This window comes from Sesamum indicum, linkage group LG4 (assembly GCF_026168435.1).
Source record: "Sesamum indicum cultivar Baizhima isolate 11 linkage group LG4, ASM2616843v1, whole genome shotgun sequence".
Taxonomy (NCBI): domain Eukaryota; kingdom Viridiplantae; phylum Streptophyta; class Magnoliopsida; order Lamiales; family Pedaliaceae; genus Sesamum; species Sesamum indicum.
In genome coordinates, this window is record NC_142660.1 from 16,058,739 (window position 1) to 16,071,957 (window position 13,219).

A 13,219-nucleotide genomic window follows, 5' to 3' on the forward strand; every position below is an offset into this window, starting at 1 on the left:
CATAACGAAGTTCTACAACCGCGAATATTTATAATTTTCAAGTCTTGACACCATAGTTTAAAGAAAAATTATGCACTTCAAGCTCTTGGATCGAAATTTGAAGCAAATAATCTTCACTTGGGATATTGTAGCAGTTTTGATTTGACTTTACTAATCGTTGAACACACGCAGTCCCTGGCAGCCTAAAAAAAACTGTGGTGTGAGATAAAAATTTAAAATTGAATTATTTTACTAAGTTTATTTACTGAACCATATTTTATAAATAACCTTACACATTATCATGTTTTTGGACATTGAGAAAAATTGTGTTATAAATTTTTAAATACCATATAGATATTTTCTTATTCAATTAATGTGTTTTTAATAATAATAGTCCAAGATCTTGATGGGCTTCTGGATGTTTTGTTTGCCTATCACTCATTGGGCTCTTCTTCGTCTCCTCACCTTTGGGCTCCATGGTAGAATGGGGTTGTATCAAATACTAACAAAATTACGAGTGTATTTTTATTTATTAGATTAAATATAAAAAAAATTATGAGATATTTTACGAAAAATTGGATAAAATTGGTATTTTTTTAAAAACTTATAAAATTCAAAGCATTCTATTTTAATATTTTATAAGGTTTTCAAAAAATTATCAAACGATTTTCAAAAGGTTATAAGTTATCAAACATCTTATAAGACATTTTGAGAAACTTATGAACTTAGCTGAGATCATATTTTCACGAATATATTGTATAACTAATTCTCATCTCTGATTTAAGAGAGAAACGTTGAAATCAAATGTTATGTTTCAAGGTCTTGGATTTATCTTATTTTGCTATTATCTTGATTTATTATTTATGGAATAATAATTATTAATAGATTTGGATAATTTGATTCAATGTTAATTGTTTTACTACTATAAATGAATTCAATTATAGGCAATTGTCGTTAATGATCGGTATGAGTAGCAAGCAAATTTATGTATTTTGCATTATTTATTTGTGGGGACAAGAAAACTAGGTTAGATAATTGTAGTTATCTCAATTATATTCTTTAGGTTTAACTGTTTTCACGAATGCAAACGCCAGAAAAATAATTTAGCTCATTTGTGATTCTGATCTCATTGTTTTACGACTCAGTAGATTTAATCCCACAAGTCGAAAAAATTTGCAATTTATGTCCCATTACCCATTGTCGTGCACGTGCTCTTTTGGTTAACAATTTAACGAAAATAGATAGTGGGACGTAAATTACAACTCTTTTTCAGTCTAAATCTGCTTACATAAGACAATGAGACTAAAATCACAAATAGGGTCATTGATGTGATGTAAATTGCAATTTTCCCTTCAAATGTCATTATTGAATTGATATGGAACATTACTTTGCCCAGTTTATGCGAAACAAACACATGATCAATGTATCAACTCCTGCAATGATGAAGCTTCAAGGCTCGATTTATTTGCAGAATCCGAGTTCTAAAACTGGGCATACAATAACACGAGTTTCTTCAACTTGCTTGGTAACGAACAACACCAACAGACGCCTATTCTCATTTGTTCACTTTTTGGTGCCATAAAAACCTAATCTTGATGTGTTTAGAATGATATCCATATATTTTAATATATTTAGTTTTTATTTTGTATAAGTCTAAGATAAATAAAAATTAATTTAGATATACTGAATTGTGCTTTTTACACATAGTAAAAACATAAAAACAAACAAAGCCATAATTCTCACAACCAAGCCCAATTGTAAAGGGGTAAATATACGGCTAGAATTTGAAAAAGCACCAGATTTTGGACTTCTGATTTACATTCTTCATCTTCAAACTTTGATTATTCTATTGCGTGATAACAACATTACACCCCTGATTTTTTTATTATTTACACAACCTCTTATTTTTTCTATATAATTAGTAAATATTAGCACATCCTATGTATGTGCATAATTTTTAAAAATGAATCAAAATAAAATATTTATATAAATTTTATTATTAGTTTTTGTAGATTAAAAAGTACCTAAAAGTATGTATTAAGATAATAAATTAATATAAATATCTTAATTTATTAAAAAATTGACAAATATATATCATAATTAATGTAGGAAAACTAAAAAATTGCATGAAAGAAAATAACCGCCAAAAGGTATTCATGAAAAACCATAATAAATGAAGAAGTTAAGAAATAATTAATTAATTAATTTAAAATTTTAAGATAAATGACATATATATTAAAAAAACCATTCCTGACAGTAAATAAAAAAAGAAATAATTTGTATAATAATATTAATATTTTTGGAGTGTATAATTTTTGAAAAACAAAGATAATTTGTATAAATGATGTTGATGTTTGTTACGAGTGTATGTATAATTTTTCAACAAATATAAATACTTTGCGGAAAGAAACCACTGGCTAAGAGGTATACATGTAACTATTCCTATTCTGTTTTATCACTGTCTCTAATCTGCAAGACATCCTATAAAATGTTGCAATGAGACCAAAAAGAGACAAGAGTTGCAACCTTAAATCCATAATATACTGAAGGAAGATGCAAATCTACTACATTGGAGCAAAACTGCTTTCATTGCTTAAAAGCTCCATTAAAACAGTAGAGAATATCAACTCCAGCATTTGTCTGCATTCCTCCTTTGCATTTCTGCTAAAATATGATCATCAAGGTCCCCACCTTGAAAACCGAATTGTGATCCATAGCCTTCTAAATGATTAAGGACAACTCCACTCCATTACAACAAATTAACATAAGAAGCAGACAGATGGTAAGGCCACGAGTCAGAGCATTCGTTTAAGGGAACTGAACACGAGACCATAATATGCTAACACTATGAGAGATACTAAACGCAGATGTAGAAAAGCACGAAAATATAAAGGACAAACTGGATCAGCGGATGAGGAGGACGCAGAGCTAGTCTCTAGAATCAAATGATTATGAGACAGGCAATGAGAGATGCCTTTCCGGTTCCATTATGTCATTACAAACTTCCCCAACTTGCACCTACCAACTCTAATTAAGGTATACAGTTGCCTATTAGAATTATTTAATTGGCAGAAGATAAACACTGATGGCAATCAATTAAAGGCTAAAATGAGGGTGGTTTGGAAGAGAACGTCAAGCTTCAGCTTGCAATTATACCCACACCCCTATGCTTTCACCCCCCCCCCCCCCCCTCTTCACCCAAGGAGATTTCCACTCCATTTGAGCTTCCATCATACAACCCCTATCACATTAATACCATTGCTGCAACCACAGAGCTGAGGGCAATGCACCAAGTAATGAGGATTTCCCCCACTTACCTTCCATACTTGAGGGAAATTCCATCATCCTGCCATGTATTGGAAAAGCCTCAACTACTTTGCAAATTTGTTCTCTGTTCTCTTAAGTTATTTAAATGGCATTCTTACCCTTCTGACTATAATATGCTCTCTCTGCTTTAATAAGTGTAACTAACATATTAGTTGAAGATAAGAGTTAATTAAACAAAATATTCAAATAACGCTAACATAACATAATTATAGTACTAATATTACCATTACTGAAGGAAGCAACTGTTTTCGTATCAAATTTTACTGTAGCTTAAAATATGAAGATAAGCTCGTTGAGAAAGGGGCATACAAACATTTACTTTACAAGCAACTTTATCCTTTGAAAGCCAAAAGCCCTATGAAAATTTACTGAATATGCTAAAAGGTAGTTCAAATTAAATAAAATCAAGGTAGAACTACAAGTTAGATTTGCATTCTCATCTTACAAACATCATTTTGTTTGTGTGGGAGGGGAATTAAGATGCTTATTGCTGAATACATTTTGATTTCTTAAAGAAATCACCAAGCCTAAACTTTTCAAGTAATCCTTCATCAGTGCTTGTGATGACTGATCTTTTTTTTATTTCAATTTAAATCAGAATACTCTAAGTTCGTCATAAATTGACTGTTTATACAATCTTTTATGAGAAATTGTGTTTTTCTTGCCAAAATTTAAACATAATCCAGAAATCCGGTAATCCCCAAGAAACAGTCAAAGAAGACCAAGAAAGTCTATGAAACTGTCCAAAGACTTAGGGAGGCATCTAGGATTCATCCCAAAACTCATGGAGGAACATTTCACCATACAGTCATTAATAATATATTGATCACAGAAAACTGAGTGTAAAGTAAAATATGCGAGTTCTACATTGTGACTAAGGTACACACCAAGTCAGGTGACTCTACAAAATGACAAAGATACTTAGTGATTCACAATATTTTTTTTGTTGTGTCTAAAACGACACTTCAAAATTTTGTGAGGTAGCACTACACTATGCCAAAAGATGTCTAATTTGATTGAGCAAGTTATTTCCACCATATTTTTTTATAGAAAGATCTGACACTCATCAATACCATAGTTATTAAAGGCACATAACATGGCACACGGCGAAGCCAGCGCCATCTCTAGAAAACGGCACTGGGCTTTGCTAATGCAGCGGAAAGGCGCACCTTACTGCAGGACGCTGCGCTCTAAGGTGCGCCTTCTGCAAGCGCTGAAAGAAGTTCAAACAAAGGGTGATGCAGATGGTGGTAGGGAGGAGGGGCAGCAAAAGGGAAACTACAAGGGCGAAGAGGCATGGGGGCAGGGCAATATCTATAACAATTTCTACCCCCAAACCCAATGCTCTATTTTGTCCGTGGCTCCAAAATTAACCTAGACAACACGCATAGCAAAACATTTGACAAGAAGATCCGACACTAGTACAAGCTGAGGCAGCAAGCCTTCTGAACTCTGGGCGCCAATATTTTTCATCAAAATCTTTGCCTATTCTCAGCAAAATCCACATAAAGCCAAAGGAGATCCTTATTTGAAAGATTTGAATCAATTAATTGTTTAAATTTTTTCTTAGATTTTGACTCAAGTTTGTTCAAATTAAACACTATCATTTATCTGTAAAATGGCTGAGCAAAAAGATCTGCGCATTGGAAATGCTTCTGTCAAGGAATAGATAGAGTTCTAGAATGTCGTAGTTAGAAGTCACATTGCCGTTAAATGAGTTTCAAGTAGGCTAAGATGAGTACATTTGATGTTGCCAAGTAGCAAGCACGAATTGGCGACACCAGCAAGAGTGTAACATCTAAATGTGCAAAATTAGTCAACAGAAAATAATGTTGGATGAATATGCTCGTATACGATTTACTTTCATTTTACCAGTCAGTCCAGTATTATATTGTACCATTAAAATGTAGTACATTCTATGGGGGACTATGGCAACGAAGAGAGAGGTTTGTGAGAGAAACTGAAGTTTCCGTCAGTTCAGCAGTCCAGCAAAGAAGGTTTTGACCAAACAATCAGACACTTCTTTTTCTTTTACCAAACAATCAGATACTCATGCAGCATACTTTTACAAGCATGAAGACACAACATAAAAGGAACTCCTTATTCAAATGAAACAGTACATTAACACTATACAAAAGTAAAAGATGACAAAACTCATTACCCCAACAGCTTATACTGACTCCAACAGTTTGAGATAACCTAAAATATATCAAAGCCGCAAAGCTCAATAAGACTCGACACGCCTTCCATGTAAGTTTTCCTATAATCACCAGACACAACAACTGCCAAATAATATGTTTAAGCATGTATGAGAAAAAGAATACTTATGAACTTTAATTTGGACAGCATAAAGGACAAATTATATCAAACTACAAGATGGTTTATGCCTTTGCCAGGGGCAACCATTAAAGAGGTTAATATAGTAGCCATGCGGTAAGGGGCTCAAATGTCCAATATAACAGATCAAGCCTTCTAGTTTTGGCTAATGTACCGTATTATACTACAATGAAGTCTAAGAACAAGTTAAATTGAACTCATGACTAATACTTTGAACCTCAAAGCCACAACGCAGTTTAGCAGAAATGCACAATCAGATAACAAGAAACGGGTAGAGTTCAGGGAATTACAATATCAACAAGGTTCATACAGAGGGTCAAACCAATTATAAGGAACAAAAAGGCTTTCAGAAATGCAAGGCAATTAAGTAGAATAAAGTTTACTCCTTGCAACATAGAAATTCATATACATGAATCAATACATATATTAAAACGAAATTCAGCAGAAAGACAAGAAACTTTATATACATACTTCAACACAACCACATTCTAGAGCAAACAAGTTAGAATTAATCAAAGCTTACATCAATAATCACTTCGATATTCACTGTATCGATCATCCCTTGCAGTAGAAGCCAAATCATTCTCCACTCTGTCAGCAATCTTCTCTTCCTCATACTTAATGCCATCTTCCAATGTCAGCCCTCCCATTGCTCCTGCCACTGCTCCCACTGCCAAGCCCGTTCCTATTCCCATTCCCATTCCAGACTTCCCGCTACTTCGCTTTTGGTAATCATAAGAAGTGTAATCTACGGGAGCACTTGGTCCTGGCCCACCATAGCTTGACTGCCTTTCGAAAAAGGGCCGGTGAGGAGGTGGGGGCGAGTAATAAGATGAATAGTACCCTGAGTGCGGATCGGAGTACGAGTAATAGGGTTGCGGAGGCGGAGGTGGAGGTGGAGACAAAGATGACGACGGCGGCGGCGGCGGCGAAGTATATGGCGAAGGAGTGTATCCTCTGTACGGCATAGCCACTGGAGGGGCAGATGAGTAGTAATAGCCCGAAGGAGGGGTAGTATGGTAATTCTCCACAGGGCGTTCGATCAAGCAGAGCTTGAGGCGGATCTTGCCCTGGGGACGGCCGGAGGGGCGCTGCAGCTCAAACGTCCTGAGTCGGACCGCCGACTCGTCGGAGCCAACCAAGAGATCTCCAAGCTCGAATCGGAGGGCACCGACCAAGGGTTTCGGAGTCTCCGAGGGTTTGGAGTGGAAGATTTCCAGTGTGAGGATGGAGTCTCTGGGGTGAAGGGTGAGCGGCAAAACGAACCTTTCGTTCCATACGGGTCGGGTCGAACCCGAATCGTCCGGCTTCGTGGCCTGGCGTCGTTCCGGTTCGACCCACAGGATCACGTAGGGTTTGAGATCGCCATTCCTCCAGTTGACGTTCTTCAGGTGTTTAGCGGAGACGACTGTTACATCCAGATCGTAGAGCTTCGGCGGCGGCCGAGGGGCGGTGCTGGTGGCCATGAGTGAGAGGTTTGGTGGCGAGTGCGAACTTGTGCCGCGACGAACAGGGGTGTAGGCGGATTTGTAGCTTTGGTATGAAGAAGGAAAGGAGATTTTTTGCGTCTTTCCTTCAATCCTAAAATAATTTAAATAAAATGTTGGAATATGGATTAGGTGCAAAAAGTGGGTACGTGGGACCACAAAATAGGAAACTATAATAATTTAATTAATTAATAAATGGGTAATTTACATTTTATCGGTAAAATTGTATCTTTTTTTATATTTTCACATCTAAATTTTTATATCAATTTATTATATTTACTTTAAAAAAATTTACTTTGTCATATATGACCCTTTTTTATTGATTTTTTTATTGAAAAAACATCACTTGCTATCCATATATAAAAGTATCACATCACATAATTCTTAAATATCGCATATGTACTATATGCGATGTTTTTTCGATAAAAAATTTGGTGAAAAACAGTTATAAATGCAAAGTGTAAAATTTCATAAAATTAAAATGATAAGTTAGCAAAAAAGAATGTAAATACCAAAGTAAAAAAAACGATCATAATTTAGATGGCAAAATATAATTTACCCTTAATAAAATATTGAAATATTGGTTAAGACATGATCAATACATGTCTTATTGGTTAATATAGACAAATTAAATTTGGCCCAAAATAAAATTGAGCCACCTAAAAAATAATATAATAAGTATTAATTTTTATTTATATTTGAAAAATTATTTTTTGAAATAAAAAATTAATATTTTTTAATAAAAAAAATATAGTAAAGGTAAAATTGACTATTCTAATCCTCCATTCAATCATTAAATAATTTCATCAAACATCAACAGGTATTAATAATTTCTCGAAGCGAGAAATGAGATCAAAACCCTAACTTCTTGCCCTTTTTCTTTTTGATAAATAAAAAGAAGATGCATAATAAAAATCATGAAGTTTTGTATGATCAAACAGTCTTTTCTTATTACATGGGTCGGTGGGATTTGTCTTATCAGACAAAAATAACCTTTGCACAAGTTGTGGGTCACGGGCTAATGAATTAAGAGTTATTATTTAGAATTTATAAGAGACAAGAAAAAAGAATAAAAAAGCTAAAACCCTGTGGGTTGCCTCCCATGAAGTGCTCGTTTATAGTAATTAGCGTGTTGATCCATTTAAGCATATGTAAGTTAGAGAGGAGGCGTAAAGTAAATCTAGTCTGCCCCTTTGACATAGTGTTTTAATATGATATACTTACAAGGCGAGCATATAACAACAAAATCTTGCATCTTGGAGCACAAACTTCACCAAGAGCTGGAGATAGTTATCTTAGAAAAGAGACCTTTTGGATGGCAAGTAAAAACACATTGGCTTCAGAATTGTGACCAAAATTCGGGTTTCTTTCATTCCAAAGAGAGCCAACAGTTTTGCACTAATTTCATTAGCAAATTAAAGAATGTATCGGGCAATATCAAAGATGTTCTGGGGCTGCAATGGATTATTCAAGAACACTAGAGGATATTTTTAAATCTAACCAACCTACCATGGAAGCGTTGGCCTGAGGTATTGGGCTATCATGACAATAGGGACGAAGGCATGAACTGAACTGTACTTTGCGGAGGAGGTGCCTCTAATATTTTTCAGCATTACTCACATCTCTTGATAATGATATTTGTCATTGTGCGCTTAGTATAGTGAAAAATTTGCACTTATTTAAAAATGATCACTCAACATCATGCATATTTCAAAATGCAAAACCCCTGAAGTCATGTCCCAATTCCGATTGATTAGCCTATGTATGTCATTTATGAAATAACAGTTAAGACAATAGCTAATCAACTAAAAAAATATTTGGTCATAACATATTCCCTGTATAGTTTGTATTTATTCCAAATCGACTTATTATTGAAAATGTGCTAATAGCTTATAAGATCAACCACTTCTTAGAACAAACTAAACTTGGCAGCCAGGTAGGTACGGGATCGAGTTGGATAGACCTGGATCCCACCCTATCCCAATAATTTTTTGGCCGGACAGGTCAAACTCGTTTGATTCAAAAAATTAAAAAAGATATTATTCATCTCCTAGATAAAACACAAACACACCCCATATCAAATGTATATTAATCATTTGATACTAATATTTCCTTTGTTTCCAAACCCATACAACGTAAAATAAATAATATCTTCTACGTCAAAGCAAGAGAAATAATATGAAATAGAATGAGGGAACATATAATCAAAGTAACGGAGTTATAGAACCAAGATATAGGCAGGATGGCAACAAAAGGCAAGGGGCATGTGGACGTCGGGCACAAGTTGGCTGCGAGCAGTGTAGTGGGGCAACAGTTTAGACTTGAGCTTGAGCCTTGAGCCGACAAAGGTTTCAACTTTTAGATCTCGAGGAAGAATGATGCATTGAGTGAGAGAGAGATTGAGAAGTCAAAAGGATTAAACTTGTCTAGTTTATTTTTCTTTAAATTTGAAATTTTATAAATAATAAAAATACATTCTTTTTTTTAAAAAAAAAAAAGTGGGAGGTGGAACTTTTATGGGCCCAAAACTCGCCCTGATTCCGAGCGGATCCTATTGTATAGGCCCCACAGCTTCAGGGTGAGGACCTGGATAACTTAGTCCCATTGCATAGCCTAGGACAAACTCAAAAGGTCAAAATAATCGCATGTTACTAAAGTTGGATATTAGCGACGCGTATGATAAAGTTGAATGGTGTATTTTGGAACATGTGCTTCTTGGCAATGGCTTCCATAAGAGTATTGTTAGGTTAATCATGCTATTAGTGACTATTATGTCCCTTTCTTTTTTACTTAGCAACAATTTCTTTGATTTCCTAAAGAATAGGTGAATCATCGTGAACCTGTAAGTTGTGTATGCCATACAGATACGGTCCCTCCATCAAACCATCTCCCGATCAATGTCTTGAGCATGGAATTCGTAATCGGTTCTCATCTTAAACTTCGATATCCATGTATTTATTCTATTTGAATGTCTCCTTAGTCAACATAGAAAACCCCTTTTCCTATTTGAGCGACAGCCGTCGCTACAGACTATTGGAGAGTACACAACATAAAAAACATAGGAGACCACCATCACCTCATAATAAACAATGGATCTTTTCTTGAAACACACCAACCTCCATGCACGTTCTGATTGCACTGATACAGGGTTTTTGGGTAACCACGTATTTATGGAGTCACGTTAGCCATGACCAAGATACAACCACCCCGTACAAAAGATTACTGTGGCTCCTCAAGTCAAAGGACTAATTCTTGTACTACTGCAGCCAAGGAAAACCTCTATCTCTATTTTTGTTATGCATATCGACGCTCAATCAACTATTATAGCATGCCAAATCTAGTGGGATGATTCAGGAGGTGGAGTCTAAGTGGGGATTGCTAGAAATCTCACATATGCTCTTCATAGATGATGTGATCAGGGTTGGGTAATGATGAGTGTCGAAGTCACCAAAAATAATTCCTACTACACTTGTGAAAGTGGGAGTAGGGTCGATCCACAGAGATTGGCTTTAAGTTGATTTCTTTGAGAAAATAGAAGATAATGGGGGGAAGGTTGTGATAAATAGAAGTGATTAAAAACTAAATAATTAAAAATACCTGATAGAGATATGAGAGAGATATTTTCCGGTTAAGGCTAGGATTATGCTTGATTCTTGTGAGTTGATCATTGATGCAAGAATAACACATGTGTGGACAAATAAACCAGTTATGGTCGTTGGTACGACCTAACAACCTCACCTTTCCTTACCTTTTCGTTAGCCAAGGTACGACCGTTGGCTAGATCTCTAATTAACAGACAACCTTGGGAACGTCCACAAGATTTAATCTATTAACAGCATTAAGAATTAGAAAGGCCTGATTCTAATCAACAAACTCCTACGAGGACAATTCGTTTAAACTAGATCATGCATTCCCCATAACATAATTAAATACTGTGACATAACTAATCATGCTACGTTGCCACTAAGTATTGAACTAAATAAACAATTACACGGATTTATAAAGTTCAATTAGCTAAGCAAACCTTCTTGATAATGAACAACCGGCCGAATCATTCATAAATCAGACGTTTGTAATTAAAGCACAGAGAATAGCATGAATATTTGTTTGACAAGTGTAGAACGCAGATTAGATCTCACAACATAATGGAAATCAAGCAATCACCATACCTTAACCAGAAAATAAGGAATTTAGCCGGACATGTTAATGGAAGAACACACTATAAAGTGGAATTCCATTAATTCCGGTAGTAAAATAAAATAAAAGAGAAGAGATGAACAAAGAATTCTATAGAGTTCTAAGATAAAAACTGAATGTCTTCTAATGAAGAGATCCCCCCTATTTATAATAAAAGTCCCCTACGAATCTAGACGTAGTGGGGGATAGATACGTGATAAACTCTAAAAAGGTAAATAGATTACAAAAGATAAGCTTAAAAGAATCCTTTCTAAATCTAAACACTTGATTCCTTTATTTCTTGGGGAAATCGTTCGTGCTTATCCTTATCCCGAGTTGACTACTCCATTAAACGTGGGCGCACTTTGTCAATTTTGCAGAAACGTCCTTGTAATCTTCCTTTTTGCTGAATATGCAATAAAATCACACAATTAGGAATATTTTGGCCTAAAAAGGAAGATTAAATTGCTATAAAATCATTATAATTGCAGAGTTATCAAATACCCCCACACTTAGCCATTTGCTTGTCCTCGAGCAAACTCAAGATGTATTCAAAAATCCCTCCAAATTTTAAACTACTCAAGGCAATTTGTAATCATGTGCAAAGTAAATGACATATTTTATGAAGGAGATAATTCAACATGTATCAAACAAGTTTTCACATGATAACCATTATCAAAACCAATCGCATAAAACTAGTGGACTATTTTCTCTCCACTTTCTATTCTCTCAAGTGTATATATGGCTCAAGTGTATCTCTCGACACTTACTATGACAATGCTTCACCATAGGCTTGCCTATACACCACATCTCCACCACTTTTGAAATATGCACATATAAGGGTCAAAAGGTCTTTTATTTTGGTTGTAATGAGGCTTTGGTTTGGGGTAGGATAAAAGGATAATGAGGTTAAATTCCAAGAAACTAATTAGAACACCAAAAGAATTTGAGTGAACAATAATTCGAAGCTCTCAAAGTTTACTCATCTCCCTTCAAGATCTTTCGACAATTCCTTGAACTATGCCTTTCTTATTCATTTTGGAGAGTTCATACATTTTTTTTTCTCTTTTTTTCTTTTTTTTCTTTTTTTTTCTTTTTTTCTCCTTTCCATTTTTTTGTGATAGGCATAGATCAAGACAATTGATTTCGGTTCCCACAAAGTAAAGAAGAACATAATTTTGGAACCCCCACACTCATTTTGAGATACATCTTTTAAGCATGTAAATCACAAAGGTTTTGAAAATCTCCCATTTTGAGAACTTGTTCTTTTGAACATAAACTCATTTCCCTTGATGCTCTAATAGTTCTTAGAGGGATCAAAATTTAAGTTTTAAACAATCGACGGGATAGATTTGTATATGACGGGTTATTCAACAAAATAGGTCAAGAGGCTCAAAGGGGTTCTCTAATGTTAAAAATGTGTTGGGTGGTTAAAGAAGGCTAAAAGTGATTTCTAATGCCTTTATCATATCCAGATAAATGCACATTTGTGTGGCCTCGATGTGGTTCAAGGCAAGTTCTAGGAAGACAAAGCCATAGAAGTGTTATTTTCTCAAGAAAGAATGAAGATTTTTTTTTTTTTTTATGAACATATCAAGCTCAAAATCTCACGAGGTATGTTTTAGTCCACTAATCCTATATCAAAAGATTTTAACTCAAGTCATTTTGGTGAAGACAAGTTTTCAACTAGTAAATTATCCTCAAGCATAAAACATGTATTCTTCTTACACATAACATCATCAAACCAAGATTAGTCCAAAATTGAAAGTGTTTTATCATGCCAAGAATTATCATGTATAAGCTCAACAACCACACCCCCACACTTAAAATTCACATTGTCCTCAATGTGGACATTGACATGCAACTCAAGGATTAAAAATTAAAATGAGAGAGAGCTTAAGGAAGCGTCCCTG

The 13,219-nt window shown here is 34.9% G+C and overlaps 1 protein-coding gene across 1 annotated transcript; it reads right to left on the reverse strand.

Annotated features, from left to right (window-relative positions):
• Nucleotides 1-6,006: 6,006 nt before the first annotated feature.
• LOC105160911 (Calcium-dependent lipid-binding (CaLB domain) family protein) lies at nucleotides 6,007-7,231 on the reverse strand. Its single transcript, XM_011078431.3, has one exon. It carries the CDS (start codon nucleotides 7,107-7,109, stop codon nucleotides 6,168-6,170), a length of 942 nt encoding a protein of 313 aa, XP_011076733.1. The 5' UTR covers nucleotides 7,110-7,231; the 3' UTR covers nucleotides 6,007-6,167.
• Nucleotides 7,232-13,219: the final 5,988 nt, after the last annotated feature.